At 31.2% G+C, this 24,757-nt stretch overlaps 1 protein-coding gene across 5 annotated transcripts in view; it reads left to right on the forward strand.

Moving 5' to 3' along the window:
- The window catches only part of rdgB (retinal degeneration B), a 250,556-nt gene that overhangs the window by 213,652 nt on the left and 12,147 nt on the right, over window positions 1-24,757 (forward strand). For all 5 annotated transcript variants that reach the window (XM_085820751.1, XM_085820752.1, XM_085820753.1 and 2 more), the window contains exons 17-19: window positions 423-539; window positions 4,468-4,616; window positions 12,850-12,999. In XM_085820751.1, the coding sequence (XP_085676877.1) occupies window positions 423-539; window positions 4,468-4,616; window positions 12,850-12,999 (416 nt within the window). The remainder of the gene's footprint in view (window positions 1-422; window positions 540-4,467; window positions 4,617-12,849; window positions 13,000-24,757) is intronic.

The following is a 24,757-nucleotide window of genomic DNA, read 5'->3' on the forward strand; positions in this document are numbered from 1 at the left end:
TCTGCCATAAATTGAATTGCCATATATTGCCATATATTGAATGTCAATAAAATTAATTTTTACTAAGTTAACTTTTAAGAGCATAAAATAAAGTGCACTTGAAAATGAACTACATGCTTTTGAAAAATTGCAAAGCAGTTACACAAAAATAACACATTTTCACATTGTACTAGTAAGTTTCATTAATAAATATAGTATAATATGTAGTGCATTTTATATTTTACATTTCTGTTCAGCAGCATTCTAAATTATCATTATATTTCTTTTTATATATCATTTAAAATGCTGCATAGCCGTAATTTAATTTTATAATAGTATATTTGAAAATAAATTTTTCTTTCTATTGAAATTGCATTTTTTATGAAGAATGATAAAAGCGTTTTCTGTTTTAAATACAAGTAATTAACAAATAAATTTTACAGAATGTAACTGCTAATCACCGAGCAAATGATGTGATTGTTAAAGAAGGGTCACCGCAAATTATTTCTGCTCGTTTCATGTATGGACCTTTAGACATGGTTGCTCTTACTGGTGAAAAGGTATACTATCGTATGCTTGATATATATGTTACATATGCTTAACATATAGTATTTTAGTTCACTAGCTATAAAACATAGTTGAAGATTATATATTTTTAAATATCCATTAATGTTTTAGAAATAAATGATGGTGAAATCAAAATAGGTTTGCAAGAAAAAGATATGAAAAATAAATTATGTGATTTCTATGATTCTATGATATTGAAGCAGTATGGCATTCAAAATTGCCACTAGATAATATTGGTAATTTAGATAGTATTGAAAGTATATTGAATGTCAATAAAATTAATTTTTACTAAGTTCTAAATTAAAACTTTTAATAGTTTTTCCAGTTCAGAATTTGAAAGATTTCTATGACATAAAAAGCATAAAGATTTAAGTTTTTTAACCTTTTTCAAAATTTACATTTGCAGAATTAATTTTTTACATCTCTAGTTAAATATCATTGAAGCTTGGATGAGCATCTTTGAAGATGTTGATTAGTACGAGCAGTGATTAACAAAATCCAGTAAAGAAATAAAAATATTCAAAACAGCCAGGAAGAGAAGCTTGCTAAAACCCTACTGTCAACTTAGAGCATTCTGACTATTATAGTTAGTCTGGAAATGAATGCAATTTGAGAGTGTTATTGGATTGTTTTCAATAATGCATGTGTAAATAATTTACTAGAATTACTAGCACTTATAAACGTATCATATCATATCAAAAAATGTGTTATATTCATGGGTAAATAATTCTGTGATTAAAGCAATAGATTTTTAAAATCAAATGAGTTTTATTACGAAAAATTCATGAAAAATGTAAAGAAGTATTGTTTGAGGGGGGGACTGAATAAAACATAGATTGTTGTTTATAACTTTACTTGCAACTAGTTATTATTAATTAATTAAAAATGTGTTTGCTTGGAAAAATGCTAAAATGTATTTTTTTTTCCTGCTGTAGGCAAACTTATATTAAAAAGTAGGAGAGTGAAAATTAATAAAAATATCATTTACACATTTTATACTAAAAATTATGAATTCTACATTTAAATGAATTAGTATATAATCTGTGTGTTAAGTAATTGTCATAATGCAAATAAAATGAAATCTAATCTTGAATATACTGATTATCAAAATTAATACTGCTTCATTTATTTTAAACATTTCTTTATAGGAATAAAACTGGTCTTTGTTATAGTTTTTAATCTAATAATATTTAGGATTTAGAGTGATTGTTTTGATTTTATAATTGTAAAATATTTTAGGAATGAAATGATTAGATGCTTTATCATTACAAAATATTTAATTCAAATTAATAATAGTTTCTTTGTCTGCTTTAGTAAAAATATTTTGAACATTCTTATTTTAATAATTTAGTCTTATAACATATACTTGAATTAATTTCATGTCAGCTAAGTGTAATAAGAACCTACTGAAATTAAAATTTTTTTTCTCTTTCAAAACGCTTTCATTTTAATATTGTATATGCATTTCTGACCATTAACATTGCTGTACCATGAAAGAAGTACAGACTAAACCAGAAATTTGCACAAAAGGTAGAAACATATTAGAAAGTGCAGGTGATTAGCATTTCACAGAACGTGCATATTGCAGGGCAATAAACAATGTCTCCCAGTAGCATGAAAAGGCAAATTGAAATTCCAATTTTTCTTTTGAAATTGCATTTTATACAGTTTTTTGCATTTGAAATTTTGTAAGAAGAGGGAACTCATAGCAACACATCTCAGAATTTACTTATAGAAAAATGAAAGTTTACCATTTCTGAAGATTATTACATTATGTAATTGTTGTTTGCTTTGTTTAAGATAATGACTATTATGCAAATTTGCCGCTGATGGATCCAGGAGGGCCACACATACTTGTGAGATCTCAGTGGCTTCTAATCACCACTCTGTTAGGGATTAGATAGCCACATTGCATGCCCTAAGTCAGAAAGTGGGTTAACCAAGTATTCACTGTTCACATATACATATACAGTGCGATGGCATCTATAGTGCCATCAGCAAGATGACTATTGGTTCAGTTTTCTCTTGATGCTGCAGCACAGGAATCAGCATCTACAATGTTACATTCATTAATGCACTTTGATATATCATTTACATGTTATCATCTTTTCTGATAAATACCACTTTTGTTTATAGCACCTGATGGCTGCATTCATATGTGGAGGCACTGACAGTAACAAGTGTTAGAAGTTTGCATTCTTTATCATATTGGTTCACCAGCTGGTTTGATTGTATGTGTGAGGTGTCACTGGTATATACATATACCATTAACCTTAAGTCCTCAAGTTCTGGTACCATATTACATGACTAAAGTTTTAATGCGTATGCCTGTGCCATATTTTCAGGGCTTCTGTCTTAACCACTTTCATCTGGATGATGCAAAACCACATGCTGATCATTTTTCTATGATTTGTCAAGTCCCAAGGTGTGCAACTCCTACCTTAACTGGTAACTTTTCTAGGATTCTTACCAGATATATACATCTTATCAGTGTCTTCAGAAAGACTCATACAATACCTACCAGCTAGTAGACTAAATAAACTGTGGCACAGAACAAAGCTGCATAGTCTGCAGAATCTATAGCTGTCATCCAATGTCTGTTTGATTTTGTGCTAAGCCATTTTAATATCTGCTATTGGCCGAGGTGAAGACTTGGGTTTTTGATTTCTGCATGTTCTGTACCTCCAAAATAACATGGAATTCTTATGATTTTATCCTTCATTTGTAATGTACAGTGGAATTTCAGATCACATGCTTGCACACACACACACACATAAAAGTCTCTGGTGATGTACGGTGTGTTAAATTACAAACATGAAAGCAACAAATGATTTTCAAATTTGTTTTGAGATCATTTTTGATACAGAAATAACTCCAGAGGCTTCTGAAGATATTTTAATATTTGTTATTGCTTACATCTTATTAACAAAGCCTGGTAGCAAATGACTTTACAGGACCAGGAATCCAATCTGAAGGAAATTATAGACAGATTATGTTGTAGGAAAAGACTCTGACAACTTTGGCATTGCTAATATTTCTGTTATCTGTGATATTGTGTCTCTAGACAAAAACATGGGCATGGAAGATAACAGTAAAAAGGTGGAGGGGGAAAAGACTAGAGGGAAAAGAAATTGAGCTCCACAAGAAAGAACTGAAACAACTTTAGGAGCAGCAAAAAAAAAAAAAAAAAAAAAAAAAAAAAGAGTATTGTGGAGGAAATGTCTTCAGAATAAGACAAAAAAGGAAAAGACTAATTCTAATTCTTTGATTTGCAAAATGGGATGAAGTGCCAAATTTCATATTTGCCTTATAAAGCAGTAGCAAGCTATAGCATAAACATTTTCATTGAGAATGTAATATCTCATTTTAGAAACATTTTAAAACGTGTGTAACAATAAATAACGTAGGACAAATTTAAGTGAAACAGAAATCCTCGAGCTAAGAGACAGCTCCAAGAAGACAGTTACCTCAGTTTTTTATGGAAGAGGATTCCTCATCCAAACAGTAACAACTCTTCTTTTTCTCTTCCTCATTGTTTTCCATTTATGCTGTCTATTTTATTTCGTATTGGTATGGTAAAATTAAATTAATTATTCATCTGTTTTTGTTTAATAATAAGTTTATCTTTTCTTAAGTTTAATGATTACCCTAGCCTCCCTTTATGATGCAGCAATTTTAATAGCCAGCACTGTCTATTCGCAATGAAAGTTCTTGAAAAGGGTCAGAAACAACAAAATATATTTTAAAAAAGGGCTTAAAGGTTAATCGATAGAGAAGGCAATATTATTTCTGTGTTTTGATTATTTTGTTTTTAATTGTAAGCTATTGTCACTTACTTCCGTTTTTCAGAAAGTATACCTTCCCCAAACTGAATTATATATATATAATTTGCATTTACCTTTCTTACCTTTATACATGTAGGTTGATATTCATATTATGAAGGATCAACGTAGAGGAGAATGGACATTCTTGACTACAGAAGTTACAGATAAAAATGGCCGCCTTTCTTACACTATCCCTAAAGATCAAGCTTTGGGTTATGGAATGTTCCCAGTTAAATTAGTGGTTCGGTTAGCATCTTAAATTATTCTTGATTAGCCTAATTAAACAAATTGGAGTATCTTAAATTGTTGTATGAATAATTTATGAATATTGCTTTTATCTGTATTAACACTATTTGAACTTCCTAGAAGTGAGTAAATATTTAACAAAAATATGAAAGTTGTTCTTCTATCATAAGCAAATATATTTTTATAATCAAAAACATATTGCAAATATTGTTTTATAAAAAATGCATTATATAAACAAATTATATATATATATATATATATGTGTGTGTAGAATTCGACTTAACTCAGAGCATGAGAGCATGGATATTTTAAAATTGGTTTATTTAATAGAAAGAAATAAAATAAGAAAAAGTAAATTAAGTAAAGATGAAGTAAACGGTATGCAGGATTAACATAATGATGCACAGACAGTCCTTTACACAAAGTTCCTCCGGCGTTGATAGGATATAGTAATTCCAGCTAGTTTTAAATAGTATGATCATCTAAAGTCAACACAGCTAAAGGTGAGAATTAAAACGAAGAATCAGCTCCATAAACTCTTGAAGACGAGTGAGCCGTCTGCTCACGTCCTCCTTCCATTCTTGACCACGTCTGTCGACTGTCTCTTGCTGTCGGGATGATTCTTACTGCGCTGGGCGATGCTGATGACGTCATAATCCTGGTATTCTAATTCAGCATCGGGAGGTGATTGATTCCCACAGCTTCGGCCAGCCTGAAGAGGCATCGTCCTCGATGTCTGTTGAATGGACATCACTATCATTTACCTGCAAAGAGAATAATAATAATAATAATAATAAAGAAAAAAGAGGGTATCAGGTCTTTAGGTTTTGAGCTGATACACACATCAAATCAATTTGACTATGGCTTCATATGGTCAGCCGCAGTAGACGTCAAATTCGGTCCTTCATGGCATCCTACTTTCTCGACTTCATATCTGTCATTTGGTCTTACAGCTATGATTTTATACGGTCCATGAAATTTTGGTCATAGTTTCAAACCAGTCCCATATTGAGTTCTCTGAATGGCTACCAAGTCGCCAATCTTGTACAGTTTCGGTTTCTTACGTTTCTTGTTGAATTGTTTACGGTTCTCTTCTTCAATCTTCAAAATGTTGTTTTCGCATCTTCTCTCATTTCATCACGTTCTTGCATCAATTGCTTTAGATATTCTTCATTCAATATCTCACTAATTCTCAGATCTTCTTTATTCTTCATTTTCGTGCCTATGAGAAGCTCAAACGGTGAATATTTCGTACTTCTCGTAGTTGTACTGTTGATTATTCTCTGAACATCTGGAACATACTTAAACCATTTCGTTGAATCTTCATGTGATAATTTCGACAAAACAGGAATCAATATTCTGTGGATTTGCTCAATCTGTCCGTTACCTCTTGGGATACCGGTAGTAATTTTGACATGTTCTATTCCTTCTTCAGTACAATATGCTGAAAATTCTTTCAATGTAAAGGCACTACCTCGATCTGAAATGATTCTGGCTGGATTTCCAAATACAGTCTGTTGTTGCTTCAATTTTGAAATAACTTCTTGTGTAGTTGGTGATTTCACTGGATAGAACCAAGTAAATTTCGTAAAAGCGTCGACAACAGTCAGAATGTGTTGGTATCTCTTGTTCGTTGATGGAAGAGGTCCAATAAAGTCGATATGATACGTACTCAAGGGAATGTTTTCTTTCGGTAGAGGATGAAGAAATCCTTCTGCTTTTCCTTGCTTCTTGTTGTACAGTATACATTCTATACAGTTAGCAATTACTTTTTCAACTTTGCATTTCAGTCTGGGAATATAGAATTCTTGCTCAACAGCATTCACAGTTTTATCTACAGCAAAGTGACCTTTTTTATGTACCTTCTGTATGATTTCGTTCTGTAAGGATTCTGGCACTACTAGAAGATCTTTACCATTTTCAAATTTGTACAAATTATCATTTCTCACGAAGAATCCATTTTCTTCTCCCTTCTCAACTAAATTTTTTATCAGTTTCACATGTTCATCTTCATTCTGTTGTTGTACTAACGGAATCTTCTCAGTTACATCGGATGTGTATGATGTTAAAATTAAAGCATTTCTATTTAGAGCATCAGCATGTTTCATTTGGCTTCCTGAACGATGTACAATTTCATAATCGAATTCTTCAATAAACATTGCCCATCTCGCAATTTTAGGAGTTAAATCTTTCTTATCTAAAGTTTTCTGAAAAGCACTACAATCAGTTACAATTTTGAATTTAGTCCCTAACAAATAGTTTCGAAATTTCTTCAGAGCTTCTATTACTGCAAGGGCTTCTAATTCATAACTACAGAGTTTCTCTTGCTGCGGTGAAGTCTTCTTACTCATATACTGGATTGGGTGATAATTACCATCATCAGACAATTGGAGTAATACCGCACCAAAGCCTTGACTACTAGCATCAGTATGAAGTTCTAATGGATATCCTTGCCTAAATATGTGTAGAACAGGTGCCTGAGAGAGAATTTCTTTTAATCTGCAAAAAGCTTCCTGTTGTTCGGAATCGAACTTAAAACCAATACCATTTCTAAGTAAATCACTAAGAGGTTTAGCTATTTTAGCATAATGAGGAATGAATTTACGAAAATATCCCATTAGTCCTAAAAAGCTTTGAAGTTGTTTACAGTTACACGGTTGTGGAAAGGTTCGAACAGCAACAGTTTTGGAAGGCGATGGTCGAATAGTTCTGTTTTCAATTACATGTCCCAAAAATTCAATTTTACGTTTTAAGAATTGGCACTTTTTGAAATTCATTTGTAATCCATACTCTGAAGCAGTTTTGAATACTCTTTCTAATTTGTCTAAACATTCAGCTTCATCATTAGCCGGTATGACTATATCATCCATATAAATAATTAGTGCACCTTCATTTAACAAGTCACGAAATACAGAATAAATATACCTTTGGAAAACATTTGGACTAATACATAAACCAAAAGGAGCTTTAAGAAATTCGTAGATACCATTATGTGTTAAAAATGCGGTATATTTGGTGTAATTTTCGTCTATGTCTACATGGAAAAAGCCATTTTTCAAATCTAGTGTCGTGAAGACTTTGACTGTTCTAAACATTCAAGTACTTCCGGAATTAAAGGCAGTGGAAATTTTGTCTTTAATAATCTTCTTATTTAATTTCCGATAGTCTACACATAAATGTTTCGAATCATCACGCTTGTTACGCAAAACAATAGGCGCCGAATAATTATAATTGCTAGGCTTTATTATGCCCTCTTTCAACCATTCCTTAATTTGATCGTCAACAATTTTTTGTTCTGCAAATGACATGTATCTTCTATTTTGACAGACAGGAATATCATCGCATAAATTTATTTGCATCTTAAAGTCAGATTGTCTATTTTTCTGAGGCTCGTACGAATTAATTAAATTACACAGCCTTTCTTTATGTTCCACATTCGAAATATGCGATAAATCAATCTCGTTGACAGAAATAGCATTCATCAGATGTGAAAGGTAATTAAACGTCGAGCTACTTCCACTTTCGGGACTTTTGTTTACATTAACAGAGATGTCTGGGGATTGCGAAGGATCGTAAGCATTCTTCAATGACACAGCGATATTCAAAACGCAATGAACGCAATGAACGTTAGAATTTCGATATGACGCAGCAGTTATCAAGTTTACATTACTTTTATTCCAATGAGAAATTATTTGAAGGCCATTCTCGGTAAAAGAGAAGTTAAACTGATTCAATACATCCTAATCTAATACAATTTGATTACATAACGACTTAACAACATAAATTTTCGTACGCAGTGAAAAACTATCAATTGAAATATCAGAAATGAAAAAGCCGATGGGGTACGTTTGCTTTAATTCAATTCCGTTTAGCGTGATATTGCTACAATTTAAATTAGGAGAACCAATCTGCTTGTGTAACTCCATGCTGCATATCGTTACATCCGAACCAGTGTCAACTAGACTATCAACTAAATGATTATTTATATCTACAGTCTTCATAATTCTATCCTTGTCACAAATTCGTTGAATTAAAGCTTGTTTCTCGGGGGTCTGCTCTGGACAGTTCGTTGAATAGTGCCCATACTTTTTACATTTTATACATTTTACACCCTTTGATTTGTTTACACAATGCTTGGATAGATGCCCAAATTCCTGGCAATTAAAACACTTGACCTTATTAACGTTAGATTGATTTCGGTATTAACGAAAGCTTACTTCTATCTTTAACTTGAGTGTCTACTTTCGGTTTCGGATTTTTAAACTTATCATTGTCCGATCTCATTCTATCATAAAGATTGTATTTATTAATAAAATGAAGGATTATTTCATTCATGAAAGATGATGATGCTTTTGACAGCTGGGATGGCTGTTTACAAAATTTGCTGTACGTGACATTGGCTATTGAATACTAGTTCCAATGGCTGACTTAGAGATTTTTACGTCAATCAAAACATTTAAGTGGTATCATGGCACCTTTTTTTTAAAAATGTTTCACTGAAACTCATATGGGCCAGAATTAACAGATATGCTGAAAATGCAAGATACCTATTACAAAGATGAAAATATTGAGCAATATGAAACATATGAAATATACACATATGAAATACTTTATCAAGTTGTGTGATGAAATTCTTTCAATGTAGGAGAAATATTGATGTAATCAATTATAAATGGAGAACTGTCTATTTATAACAGATATTAATATGGAAGAGAGATCTATATTAGATAGAAAGATATATATTTTATAGATATATTGAAATAAAAAATGGTGAATAAAGGGTTACAACTACAAATCACCCATAATTAACCTAGATATTTATTAAGTATGATATATAATACATTATTTAAAGCATTCATTTCAAATTGTTACTCATATGTAAATTATTTTCAATAAATTATCCACATTCCTCAAACAAAAGATGAAATTTTAAATAAAATTATTTAACTTATATACTTACTGAATTATTTGCAGATGAAATCATTTACTATTCTTGTTAGTTATTTATATTTTGGACTATTTTATGAAAGCTTGCAAAAGGTAAAATGCAGCTGCATTATTTTCATTTAACAATAATGTAACTGCATATTCTTCTAAGATAAAAATAAAGGGAATCATAATTTAATTATTTGTAACATTTAATTAGTAAATTTATTCATTATAGTATTAGGTGAGCAGGCATAAGCTAGTGATGACCATCAGATATAATTTGAAAACAAGGAAAATTTACACTAAACAATTCTGTTTTCTTAAGATGAAAAGCATTCAGTCTCTACTTTTGATATTTCTTTCAGGAGCAGTGGGGGATGATCTTTTAAGGTCTTATGCACTTGGTACAGCTCTTTCAATTTTATTCACAGTTTAACTCTAGAATTAGACTGTGGTCATTTTGACCATATCTCAATTTTAATTGGACATAAGTTTTTAAAATCTTTATTTATAACTTTTTTTTTTTTTTTAAAAACTTACGAATGTTACATGATATTTTTATTTGTCATTTTAAATACTTATTTTCACCAATACCGATATTATTTTTTATACCTAGAATTATGACTATCAATCATTTTGAGCATATCCAGAAAATTATATATTTCTCGTTATCTTTATGACTTTGTTAGCAATTTCCGGTGTGCTGATAGGTAAACAAGTGTATTTTTGGTAAGGAGATTGCATATTTCGCAGGAGTGAGTGAGGAGGAGAGGAGGGGGGGGGTAAAACACTTGCTTAGAATTTTTGTGCACCATGTCTCTGTACATTTTCCTTATGTAAGAAAGGTTATTTTTCAGTTTACACAAATGTACTTTACTTTATTCAGATAGTTTTGTTGCTCTGACCTGTTTATCATGTCACGTAGATGTGTTGGTAGAAAAATATGTAATGAAAGAAAAGATGCTGAAAGTTTTTGAAAGTCTTTTTGATGATAATTCTGCTTCAGAAACTAAACCTGATGAAGAATTTCTTACCGAAACAACATCCAATTTATCTGACGAGTACTGGATTGGATCCTACTGAAACAAGTGAATCTAATTCGTCTGATGGAGAATCAGTTCAGAAACAGAAAAGAATTTTTGTGAAAATTTAGATCAAGAAAATACTACATTACCTTCTATTAGTATAGTTTCTGGAGATGAAATCAAAGGCAGTAGTCAAGCTGGAGAAAGTAGTGAAAGGCAACGAAACAAAACTCTAGAACAAGGAAGATGTATCCAAGGTAAGGAAATTCAAAACAACAAAGAAACAGTGAATGATGGTTCAGTTTGGAAATTAAGAACTATTTCTACAAGTGTTACAGGGAGACATCCTCAGCAGAATGCATTCAGCGGTGTACTGAAGAAGAGACACGTAAGAAATTCCAAAATCCAAATTGGAGTTTGCCACTCAATGAATTAGATGCTTTCATTTCGCTGTTATATGTTCATTGAGCTTTGGCTGCAAAAGATCATTCTATTTTGAGTTTATGTTTAAAATATTGGGGCCTGGCATTTTTCACTGATACAATGGCACTAGGGACAGATATCTGGAAATTATAAAATATTTGTGCTTTGACAGGAAATCAACTAGATCCCAAAGACTGCAAACTGATCCATTTGTCCTTGTTTCAGATATTTGGAATGTTTTTATAGAAAACTGCTTGAAATGTTATAAACCGTGCAAAAATATAACAATTGGTGAACAATTATTTCCCATGAAAACAGATGCCAATTTATTCAGGATATGCCTAAAAGGCTGGACGAATTTGGCATTAAATTTTGTCTTGCTACTGATGTTCAGTCAAAATATATACTGAACGGATTTCCCTGTTTGGAAAAGATGAGACAAGACCAGCTGGAGAAACAGCAAATGAACATGCAGCTTTTTGCTTGATCTATTCTTACGAAATCTTAATCTAAAATATTAAAAGAAACCTGACAAAAGATGTTTTTTTTTTCACTTTGCTGAAATTAGTAAAAGAAATGAGGAGTCCAGTAGTAAGCTGCATTGGCACAATAAATTGTTCAAAAAGAGAAGTATCTTTTTCTTTCAAACATACGAGGGATGAGCTCTATTCTAGTAAGACTGCTAAGCATGACAATATAACTCTTACATTTTATCACGGGGGGGGGGGGGGGGAAACAAGAATGTCCTGCTCCTGAGTAAAATGGACCAAACACTGGAAATCACATCTGATAAGAAAAAGACATCAGAAGTTGTGAATTTTTACCATGCGACCAGATATGGGATTGATGTTTTGGACCAGACAGCATTTGAGGAAATGTTTAAGAAAAGAAATATATAATATTGAGATGTTTTGGTAAATTTTCTTTCTCTTAAGGTCATAAAAACGTTATTATTTTATAAACAACTATTCACATTTTTAATTTGATAATTTCTACATGTTGTTAGTTTCAAACTGGTGATCTAATCTAGAAATTTCCAAAATCCAGAATTGCTGAAGCCCCGATAGTTCCTAATGTTGGACTTTGTACTGTAGTTATACAGCTTTTGCTAATAAATACTAGTTAAATACAGTTTTTCACAAGCAGATCCAAACAACTATGCCACTCAGAGTGCCACATTATGTACAAATGAAAGAATGTTAATTGAAAGCTTTAGCAAACTCAAAAGACTTACAAAGCTTATTCTCTTTAGCTAACAACTGATAAAATAAAATCATTTTAATGATAAGATTATATGAGATTTTTTATATATTATTTTATTTAGAATTTCAGTGTGTTTCAAACAGGAAAAATATGCACTTAAAAGAAAAATGTAAGTTTATGATTTAAAATTAAGCAAAATTTATATGCATATATTGATATTAGTTATTCATCCATTGCTGTTTGTCTAAAAGCAATGTAAATATTATACAGAATATTTTTGTTCCTTGAAAACCTGTAAGTTAAAATCCCATAAAAGGAATAACGTTTTTCTGTGAAACCAATATCAATCTAAGGTCCAGTTTTGTCTAACTTTAAATAGGAAGAGTATTTTCTGAAAATATCATAGCAGACTTTGTCATATTTTTAAAATCACTGTCTGCATCTTAGCCTTATAGTAATATGAAATTCTTATAATTTTTCTTATTATTTTATTGGAGTTAGTACACCAGTATGCATGCAATAACTGAATAATTTTGTACTAATGATAGCTTAAATAATTAAAACTGGTAAGGACTATGTGTAGATTCATATAAATAATGCAAAATTTCTGTGTATTATTAAAAATATATATTAATATTGTGTTTTCCCCCTAGGGGTGACCATACTTCATTAGATTTCTTTCTAACAGTTATTCCACCTAAAACAGAATGTGTAGTTTTCAGCATTGATGGTTCATTTACTGCAAGTGTATCCGTCACTGGCAAAGATCCTAAAGTTAGAGCTGGTGCTGTTGATGTTGTAAGGTAGGTATTGCTTCTTATTAACCATAAATTGGAATACTCTGATATTATTACAGTCAAAAGTCGTTAATCCGGACTCGTCGGGACTTTGGCAATTCCGGATTATAGATCATCAGTTTAAATCTGGTAAGATGACATGCAGAAATTATAAAATTAAAAATATGAAACCATAATTTATGAAATAAAGAACAATTATGATGTAAAGGGTATCAAAATTTACAAAAAAAAAAAAGCTTAATATTTATTTGTTTACTTTATTAAACATTTCTTTCAATGTAAGTTGTTTAAGTTGCTTCGTTTTTTATGTGATAATACTTTCTCTTTAATTCTGTTAAACAGACATAATTTCTTGTTTAGGTACAAAGTTCCGCTGTTCAAGTCCTATAATTGTTGAGTCGAGAATACCAACTAATTTGTCAATCAAAATTTTTTCGTTTTCAATAACCTCTGTGTCACTTTCTTCGCTTTCGGAAGCAAATTATAATGATAAGGAGTTTGATTTAAATCATATCAAATACGGAGTACATTGAGATGAAAAACTACATTTAGTAAGGAATTATAAGCCAAATAAAATTAAAACATCTGCCCTGAAGATAAGGATAGTGCTGACAGATCAACTTCCAATTCATTGCGTGCCGCGACGTCCCCCCCTCCTGCCGCAGAGCAGTGTGAAATTGATAAACATATTTCAGAATGGTTAGATAAACAAAGGATATGCCTTTATCCACTTTTTGTTTAATGGACTTTGAAACATACTTTACTTTGTAGATCCTTTACATATTAGTAAATATATATCAGAAATTCTATTTGACATAATCGAAAGTTCAAGCTTACTTTTATAAAATTGCTCTAACAGTCTGCAAAAAATAATAAGCCGGATCCAATTAGAAGATTAAGGAACAGCGCAATCTGCAACATTAACTGAATTAGATAATTTTAGCTTAGCTTATACCGTCCGTTATACATTAAACGCTCATTCGTAAACGTATTTTGCGCACACGCACACACCTATTCGCAGCCGTAAAGGTCTTACGCGCATGCGTCAACATGAAGCATGCGCAGAAAGTTTGTAGCTTTGAGGTCCGGATTATAGATCATTCCGGATTATGGGTGTCCAAATTAGCGGCTTTTGACTGTACTTCTTTAACAGATAATTGAGCCGCATTCATCTCCTCTTTAACGGATTCTTGCCCAGCTTCCATCTTTGCTTTAACAGAATCTTGACCAACTTTAATCTATTCGTTAAAGGATGCTTGGTCAGCTTCCCTATTTTCTTGGAATGCAGCAAATGCAGTTATCAACTGCCTCGATTGTTCTTCCATTGCTCTAGTTAATGGCATTTAAACCCCACTCTTGACACTAAAAAGTGTTGTGTGCATACGGGTTTGTAATAAATTGAATGCACAAGTAATAAGAATAAAATTTATTTCTTATCGCAACAAATAAAAATAAAATACTGAAATTTCCTCAAAGATATTCCTACAATATCGCAATATCTCATGGTAGTTATATTTTAAACTAATAAAGCGTTAAATAGAACCCAATTCAAGAGAAAGCTAATCTGATCTCACCATGAATTCGCTACAGTCAATAACAGCACTAAGTAAACAGCCAAATTGAGATATTTTCCTCCAGTTTTTATAAGCTTTTTAATCATGCGTGAGTACATTATGGTATTTCCTCAATTTTTCTGGAGAGCAAAAGAGTATAATTACAAGATATCTATACATTAAATTGTTAAATACGCATGCTCCTGTATTTTAATTTTTCTGGCGCAGCATTCTCTTCAAATAAGTCTCATGCTGCATTGCACATGAATATAAAACAATTTTAATAACAAATTCTACTAAAAATAGCTAAATAAATGCAAAATCCGTAACAGTATAAAAAATAACTAAACTAATGCAATTCAGTCTTAAATGTCTCCGAGCGCGAGAAAGGAAAAATAAAAGTGGAACTCTTATCTTTAGTTGCCAATCGTATGATACATAGCCAAGCATGTATAGTGAATGATAGCTAAATTTTATGACGATAGCCACAAATTTTAAAGGTTTTTGGATATCGCAAGCCAAAGGTGAAATTTTCCAATTAAAGAATTTTGTAAAGAAATGTTGAGAAGCGGTAATAAGTGAAGGTGATATAAAAGAAGTTTTTCATTGTGATGATAATGCTCCTCAATCATCAGTGAATTAATGGATGGCAAAATCTGTAGTAGGGTTCTAGATCCAGAAAATACCACTACTGATAGTGAAGAAAGTAACAGTGAGTTTATTGAAAACGAAAAAATTTTGTTAAGTTAGTCGGAATTCTCAACACAGCAATGACAGGACTTCAGCAATGTAACTGAACAAGAAATTATGTCTGTCTACAGAATTAAAGAGAAAGTATTGGGACAAAAAATGAAGCAACTTAAACAACTTACATTGAAAGAAATGTTTGATAAAGTAAACAAATAAATATTAAGCTAGCTTGCTTTTTGTTGTTGTTGTTGTTGTAAATTTTGATATCCTTTTTTTTGTAATTTTGAAGCATTTGTAATTTTGATCATAAATGCTTCATTATTTCATAAATCATGATTTCATATTTTTAATTTTATAATTTCTACATGCCACCCTACTAGATTTAAACTGAGATCTAATATGCAATAAAATCCCAAATCTGGAATCGAAGTCCCAACTAGTCCAAATCTCAAACTTTGTACTGTATAAGAAAATAGTATACATATTTGTATAATTAGTAGTCTTGTAAATCTGTGTGATTTAGTCCATTTAGTCTATGTGTGATGAAATCTCTCTGTGTTTGTTTAGCCACTGTGTGATAATCAATTTTGTGACTTTAGGTTAATCGAAATAGTTCACTTTTGTGAATTTTTGTTAACATTTAGTGATCACATAAAATTAAACATAATTTCTGAAGCCAAAATTTGATGTTAGAAATGCATAATATAAACTCAATCAGATTATATAAAATACAGAGTTCAAAAGTCAGGCACTTCAAAGCCCTTTTATTCTCTTTTGGGTTTGCTTTATAATTTGAGTAATGGTTGCTGTAAAACATTGCCGATTCCACTGACCATCTAAAATTCTCTAAACACTTCTGTGTGCCAATAATAATACACACTATGATCACTACAATGGAGAAGATCTTGAAATGCCTTTTTTAAAGTAATAAATTATAATTAGGTTAATTCATTGCCTTTAAATATTATGAATTACATTATCTTATAGTAATAAAGAAAACTAAGAAAATTAGCATGTAAACTTTGAAGAATTTAAATTATAAAAATAAATAAGTAAAGAAATCTGAAAGCTTTCAGATTTTATATTATGCACAAAAAAAGCTTTTATTAAAATCTTTTGTGTGTAACTTTTATTGATTAAATATCATGTTCTTCACACGTAAAGTACATAAAATTAAATTCAACAACAATATCACAAAATATTTAAAAACAGCATATCTTAGAATTTTTTAGTCTCTCTTACATAGTCTCGTGCGCTGGAGATAAAAATGTTTGTTTCCGTTGCTCACTTTGAAATCGTTGAGTTTGTTAATCAAAAATTCATTGAAATGCAAAATTTGGGCTTCCAGTTGCTGATATTTCATGTGGAGGATTACATTATTCAAAATTTCATGGCTCTAGATACTGTTGTTTCTTCACAGTGCGAGAAACATTCACAAAGATTCTTCATTATTTAGTTTCTTTAAATATAATACATGGCGATAATATGTGGTGGCAACAGTTTGAAAAGTGAATCGACGCAAAATGCTGTTTTGAAATTAATATCCCTTCTGGGGTAAAAAATTAAAGGAAAATGCTGATTTGAAAGGATTGTGAATGTGGAAACAGAACCACAGTGAATGTTTAATAATAAAAAATGGGGTTTTAATGTTACCATTTTTGGTAAAACTATTTTACTCTTTATATAAATTGATTTTATATTTTGAAAAATTGAAATAGTTTACCTACAGATCAAAGTTCAGTTTAATGAGTTTTAGAAAGGTGTTTGTGTTTCTTCCATTTTATAGTCTTACTTATAGCTTTATTTCTATAACCAGTGTTGGATTTTCATAAAAAGAGTTGAATTTCCTTTTAAATAATGTATATTACATGCAATCAATTTAAGAACACTATTGCATTAAGGCTTAGGTTGACTATAAAATATTGAAAAAACTCATTTCCATAAAAATATTTGTAAATTTATTGGCACTTTAAAGTATATTGTTAATTTTTATAATTATAAAGCATAGTGGAATTTTTTGTTATTAAAACTTAAGTAATGTCACATATTCAATTTATGATATACACTTATGTGCATAAATTAAGGATAATACCAGCTTCAGTAAATACAGGTTCAGAAACAAAACAAACATGATTTATTCATAAAGTCCCTTTATTAAACAAAAGATAAAGAACAAAAATGGTGTATGTGTGATACCATTCACAGAGTTACCAACTCTCCCGATTTTCGACCGCCCTCCTGCCAACCCGATTTACAATATATTTCTCCCGACTTTTTCTTATTCTTAAAATTTCTCACGATTTTTATGGAACTTGGCTTAATACTTTCTTATATAAACAAAAACAAAATATTAATAATAATAATAATAATAATAATAATAATAATAATAAAAGATTTTGGACGTCTGAAAGCAATTGAATTTTCTCTAGATTATATTTAAAACAAAACCTTGCAAATTAGATAACTTCTGCTTTGTGAGAGAATATATGTATCCAGAAACATCGTTCTCCAGTTCTCCAATGGGTATCGAGCTCCACTGCGTGTCATCTGGCATATATTAGCCAATGAGGACAAAGCAAGCTGTTATTTGGATGTTCTTTAGTTATTTCGTTCATTTTGTTCTGAGTTGTGTGAGTACACATGCCTTTGGGATATAGTTTTAGAAATTATAATCTTTTGTTATGTCTGCGAGAAAGGTGAAATACTCATGTATGTTTCAAAAATCATACACAGTTGACTTTCCTTCCATTATTTCCTCAAGGAAATGTAATAAATTTGAGATGTGTACCACCTGTCGTTACGATTTTTCGATTTTGCATGGTGGAAGGGCGGATGTTCTCAAACATGTGCGTACACAAGGACAACATGAGTTGTTTTGGGGGAAAAAAATGGAAAATTAAATTTTTCTTTGAACAGAGGACCAAAAAGTTATTAATGCAGAATGTCTGTTCTCTGCCTTTTTATTTGAGCACTACCTGCCACTGAATGCATAGGATCACACTGCAGCTTTATTTAGAAAAATGTTTCCCTATCGTGAAATCGCTAAGAAATACTCAAGTGTAAGAACCAAAACAGGTGCAATTGTTAAAGAAATGGGTTTGAAAAATAAATCTTGAGTTATTGATTGCATTAAAACAACTCCGTTCTGCCTCTCTACGTATGGAAGCAATAATACTGATTCAAAACTGTATCCAATTGTTGCTTCTTTTTTTAATCTAGAGTCTTCAGAAATTGAGTGCAGTTTATTTTCTGTTCCCACTTTAGAAGGACATTTGACAGGCTTTAATATAGCACAGCTAATTATTAAAACTTGATAATGCACCAGTATTGGTAGGCTTGCAGGCATCTTAAGAAAGGAAAATTCAGATTTGCAGATTATGAGGTGCACCTGTCACCTCTTAAATTTAGCAGCTGAAAAAGGGGTAGCTTCTTTACCAATAAATGTGGATGAACACATTGTTGATATTTATTATTATCTTGAAAGGAGTTCTAAAAGGAAGGAAAAATCGAAACAGTTCCAAAAGCTGCATAACAGCAGTTTACAATTAGAAAACTTGAATGAATTTATAAAATCAGCTAGGATTGATACCCAGTGGAGTTTAATTGGAAAACTGAAAGGTGCTGATGGAATTTTAAAATATAGTGAACTGTCTAAAATTATGTTGGCCATCTTGACAGTTTCCCGTAGTAATGCAGAGTGTGAGAGGATTTTCAGTGTTGTTGCAAAAACGAGGACTAAATTTAGATCTAATATTAACGATGACACATTAGAAAAACTTTTATTAGTGAAAGCAGGCCTACATGGCAATTGCTATGAACAAAATTAGGAAGTTTCTTAAAGAAAGCAAAATCTGCCACTGTTTATAACATTTGTACGAAAACTGATTAAAGTGTCTTTTTTTTTTAATTTTTATTTTTTTATTTTCTTAAACGATGCAAGTAATAAAAATGTTTTTTTATCTGTAAGGTATTTTTGTGTTGCTTGCATTTAAGAATTAGTTACTCTTTAAAGATAATTCATTATTAAAAACTATATTTTTATCATTTAAAATGTCTTTTTAACATTGAGAAAAATCTCCTGATTTCTTAAAAAAATCTCCTGATTTTTGAGTGTCAAAGGTTGGCAAGTATGCATTCAGAAAAACTACGATTTTTGCTCCTGGGAACAATTACAAAAAATATCTCCTTTACAAAAACTTAACATGACATAGTTGGTATTAAGGTTAATACATTGTATATCTCCTAGACAATGAAATACCATCTGTACAATGCCTAGGCATGCTGAGTATCAAATTATCGAGCTGTTCTTGGGGAAGATTATTCAATTCAGCAAGCATTTCTCTCCAAAGTTCCAGTACACATATAGGAGATGCTTGACGGGCTGCAGGTCGTCAGTCAAGCTTGTCCCATACATGGTGTATCAGATTGAACTCAGGTGAGAAAACTGGCCATTTCATATGGGTGCTATCCTCATATTGAATCCATTCCTGTACAATGTTTGCACAGTGAGGACAGGTGTTGTCATCCATAAACACAAATTCTGCTCTTATGGCACACTTAAACAAATGTACATGTTGTTCCAGAATGATGTCTCTATTAATATTGCCTGTCATGGTGCCGATCTGAACTTGCCGATCTGTTCTGGAGCCCAGTATAATTCCAACCCATATGAGCAATCCTGCGCCACCATAATGATGTGGTTCAATGATGTTGTCTTGATGTTAGCAGGTACCTGGAGTTCTCCATTTAAAAGCCTGATGTGAATCAGACTGCAAGCTAAACTTGGACTCATCAGAAAACATCACACAAGCCTATTGAGATGATGTCTACATTGCATGTTCTATACTCCAGGCTAACCAATGGTGACAGTGAGTTGCTGCTAACAGAACACATCCAACAGGCCTGCGGGCATATAGACCAGTCTGTCCCAAACGTCTCTTCATGATTTGCCTTGAAACTGTCGTACCCGTGTCTGAAGATAGCTGATGAGACAGATCTGATGCTGTGCTCTGTCTGCTTCTTTTAGCAGTTACTGCCAAATACTGGTCGTGATTCGGCACTGTAACTCGGCGGGTGACCTGTACTTGTAGCATCTACTGACATTTCCAGCATTTTGGAATCGTTGCCCAAGCCTAGAGATGATGCTTTGGGATATTCCATTCCTCGGATACTTCCGAGTACACCCACATTCCAAGCAGCCAATAATTCTACCACGTAAAAAATCATCCACATTCGACCTTTTGTCATAACTTTTCGGTTGTGTTGCTGAGCAGCTTACAGAATACTTGTAAACAATTTTACTTAACAATGTGTATGATAATTCTACAGATGAAGTTTTTTCTTTAGAGTTCAATTCCCGTGTGATTCTGAATTATGCTTAATTTATGGACATGAGTGTATATTGCATTTAAACGTAAAAAAATTTTAAATATTAAATTGATAAAAAATTTCTCTTTGCTGACATGTTTTAGCATGAAGTTTAACCCTTATTAACCAGAGTGTTTTTATCAAAAGAAATTTGGATTTATTTGATCAGAAACAGGTCCCTGTCATGCTACAACTGCCATATATATCAAATTTGGTAGTTCTACTATTTTTGACTTTGCTATTCTGTCTTAATAAGCTGGTTCTCTGGTATCAATGTTTTTAGACAATACAGTCTAGCCAAAGTGATGCGTATTTCAGCACGCAAAGATAAGGAATTCATGTTTGTGGTCCTCTCATAAGTCATAATCGTTTAGCTGTTATGAGTCAGACATTACAGAAGTAATAACTTGTTCAGTAATGCCTCTGTTTGTCAGTACAAAATCTATAACTTCATGATCAGCATCAGGAGATTTTAAGGATGTGCACTGTGTCTGTCATCAATGTGTTACCATTTCGGGAGTTGACCAACTAGTGATTCTGCAGCTCCTATGCTATAGCAAATCATAGGATTTAAAATAGAACAAAAATTAAAAAAGACATGATTAATTCAGTCTTAAAATGTTCCAGATATAGAAAATGCTCAGAATGTTCTAAAACTCTTCACTAGAGAGAATCTTGCAGCTAGCAAGATCCTCATATAATGAGGAAAATAATTGAATTTACCTTCTAAACTGTTGTTCCTATTGATTTAATATTAATAATAACTTTGTAATTATGATATGTTAATAGTGCTTTTCATAGATTAATAATAAATTTGGTTTTAGTTCAATTTAGTTAATGCAGGGTTCGTGTGGTCCTTAAGAGTCCTTAAAAGTCTTTAGCTTTTTTTGAAATTGGTTTTTGGACCTTAAAAGTCCTTAATTTAAACCAAATTTGGCCAGAGTTCCTTAATTTTAATAATCTGAAATTTCTGTCTGTGTTTATGACTGCCATTTGGAATGTGAATTAGCATTTTGGGCAAATATTTTTGGCGATTCATTTGAATGAGTAAATAGGTTCAGGGATTATAATTTGTTCCTATTTCTAATATAAACGGTGGAATACTTAAGTTTGAGCAAGAAGTGGGACATAAGCATTTCGAAATTCTTTCTTTTCTTTTCTTTTCTTTTCTTTTTTTTTTTTTTTTTCCTTCTAATGAAGATATCTTGAACAACTTTTCGTTTTTGGAAATGTAAATTCTCTATCAAAGGCTCCAAATTTGGCGATTTATGAACATTTTGATGATTTTAAGATAATTTTTTATAGAAAATTTTTAATTTGGAAATCTGGGAATTTTTCGACGGTATTTTTTTTTAAAGATTATAACATTGCTCAATTTCATTAAAATAATGCTAATGTATTGAACTTGTATTCAAGAAATAACATTAAAATGAAACATTTTTATTTTCTGCTATTATATTATAAAGTGACTGTACTTTCCATTTTGGTGACTACATATTATACAATATTTTGAATATAAAAAATAAGCAAAGTAATAAATGCTTAAATTGCTCTTTAACACAATTTATGAAACAATTCTTAGCAAAAGCAAAATAGCTATGTAATTAATTAAAAATGCCTTCGTTTTAATTTTTTCATGGTAAGAGTTTTTTCCATGTAATTATCTCAATATGCATCAGTTTTCTCTATAAAATTAATTTTACAGTTTTTTCCTCTGATTTTTTTTCAACATATTTGTGGCTGTTTCCTGTTACAGAATTGGTAGGGGTAATTTTTCTTTAGGCATTGCAACTTGAAAAGTTTAGAAGGATTTGAAGGGCAAGATTTATAGACCCACAAATCTAGAAGATTCCAGAAAAATGTCTGCATGGTAAAGGATATATTTTACAGAAAGTTTATGATAAACTTTTACTTTTTGGAGAATTTTCAGAAAAACAGTGAAAACATAATATTTGAATGTTTTACTTCTGATACCAGAAGACTTTTTCTTAACGTGTTTATCTTTCCTTTTTTTCTGTACTTTTTACTAGACACAAGCATTCAAAATATTAAAAATGCTTTTAATCTTATCACATGGACAGGCATTTATGGAAAGGAATTTTTCTATCAATATAAAAATTGAAAACTAGAAGGGGGCACAAAATCTTCAGGCAAAAACCCTAGCTGCAGCTCTGTGGATCATACACAGGGCTGGCACTATGCATTTTACCCCCTGATGCAGTCTCTGTAGATCCTAAATTCTTCTGCCTAATGCCTTCCTAAATTCTAAAGTTTTCCCATTTCTAGATTTTGTTGCTCGGTGTGTCACTAAATTCTAAAAATTCTTCTACACCAGCTCTACAAAGTGATAATTTGCTTCACGTCTCTCAGAGGTTTTGGACTATTTAACGTTTATCAGATCAAGTAAAATCTTATAGGTACATAGTCAAGAGATAAATTAGGAGATAAAACACACAGAAACTAGTGGAAGTATTGGTTTGCATGTTGAAACAAATTTCTAATTGTTAGAAAAGATGCTTAAGGAGAAGGAAATTGATATAAATTAGCCAGAATGTCTGGAAAGGCTTCAAATGAAAAGGTGCATAAATAGTTTGTTGAGTATTGCTGCTACAAAACGTAAATATTTTGTCACTTTTATTGTGTAGTTGTCTTAATATAGTTTAAGAATTAATGTCATAAATTATATGTATTTTAAAATGTGACATGTTAGTAGATTGTGATTTTAATAATGCTTTTTTAACAAATACTTTTAAAAAATGAACTTAATAGTGGCCATGTAAACCTATAATGAACTAAAGATATCTAACTAGTTAATATAATTATTTGTAACTAACTAGTCACCCTTAAAAGTTATCTCTGCATATTAAATGGAGTTATTGCCTTTCATTAATCTTTACCGTGGTCACACGATACAGCACTAAGAATGTAAAAAATAATGTAAAACTTAATTCTTTGCATCTAGTTGGATGCAAAGACAGCCGTGCCTATATCAGGGTTTCAGGTTTGTTCTGATCAGCAGGCTTCTCCATGGAGGTTGGAGTAGATAAGTCTATTCAAACCTCCATGGGCCCCTCTCTCTAGGCAAGCAGCAGCAGTGGTAACAACCAGTCTTCTGTAACCAATCATGCTGATTATGATTTACTTCTCATTTTAACCCATGCCGTTTGACGTAAAATCTACCTGTTATTTAGTAAACCTGTAAACTGAGCAAGTACGTGACAAAATTAGGCATAAAAGGAAAAGTCGACATAAAGCTAACTGTTAAAATGTAAATAAAAGGTCACTAATCTTCTTTTAAGTATATCCAACTATTATATGGGTAAAATATTTAATGCTACCTGATAAATTTTATTCTCAATTGTTAAAAGTTGATTTTATTCTCAATTTTTTTTAATAATTATGTCTACTGAATTATGTTTAATAATACTTGTGGATCTATTTTATTCTTAGGGTGGTATCACAAAAGTGAAGTTCAACCATAGCTAATAATCTTTAATTGAATTTATTCAGTTACTATTTGTTGATGGGTTCTTAATATTTTTCACTAGCAGCTTCCCTGCTAGCCTTCGTCTGGCTTTTAAGTGTACCTGAAAATTGGCTGAAGGGAACACCAAATGTTAAATTTAAAAACTGCGTAGAATTTTACTCTGCAGAACAACTTCATAAAAAAAAGTTATTACGTATAACAAAATTACAATGAAATAAGCAATATCTCTTAATACAAACAGTAATTATCCTAATAAATAAATTAACCAACTTCCCTTTGCAAAATCTTAAGAACTCAAATGGTATAAAGGAGGTTAAGAATTTTGTTTTCTAAAAAAATCACTCAAAACTTTTCAATATCTTAAAAACAGTGAAATGAGCAATAAATAACATAAAAGAATACAAAATCTTCTGAAAAGCAAAGTATAATTAATAATATTTTATCTTATATTTTCAAGAGAAAAAAATTACAAGGAAATAAGCTATATCCCTTAATACAAATATTAATTATCCTAATAAAAAAATTAACCAACTTTCCGTTGAAGAAAAAAATCATGCAAAACTTTTCTTATGGGTAAAGATATCTACAAACAGTGAAATAAGCAAAAAATAACATGAAAGAAACTCAAAAAACATAAAATTTCGTGCAGAATTTTACTCTGCAACTT

This window comes from Stegodyphus dumicola, chromosome 7, assembly GCF_044657685.1.
Source record: "Stegodyphus dumicola isolate Sdum_Otavi_A_Nest chromosome 7, ASM4465768v1".
NCBI classification, from domain to species: Eukaryota; Metazoa; Arthropoda; class Arachnida; order Araneae; family Eresidae; genus Stegodyphus; species Stegodyphus dumicola.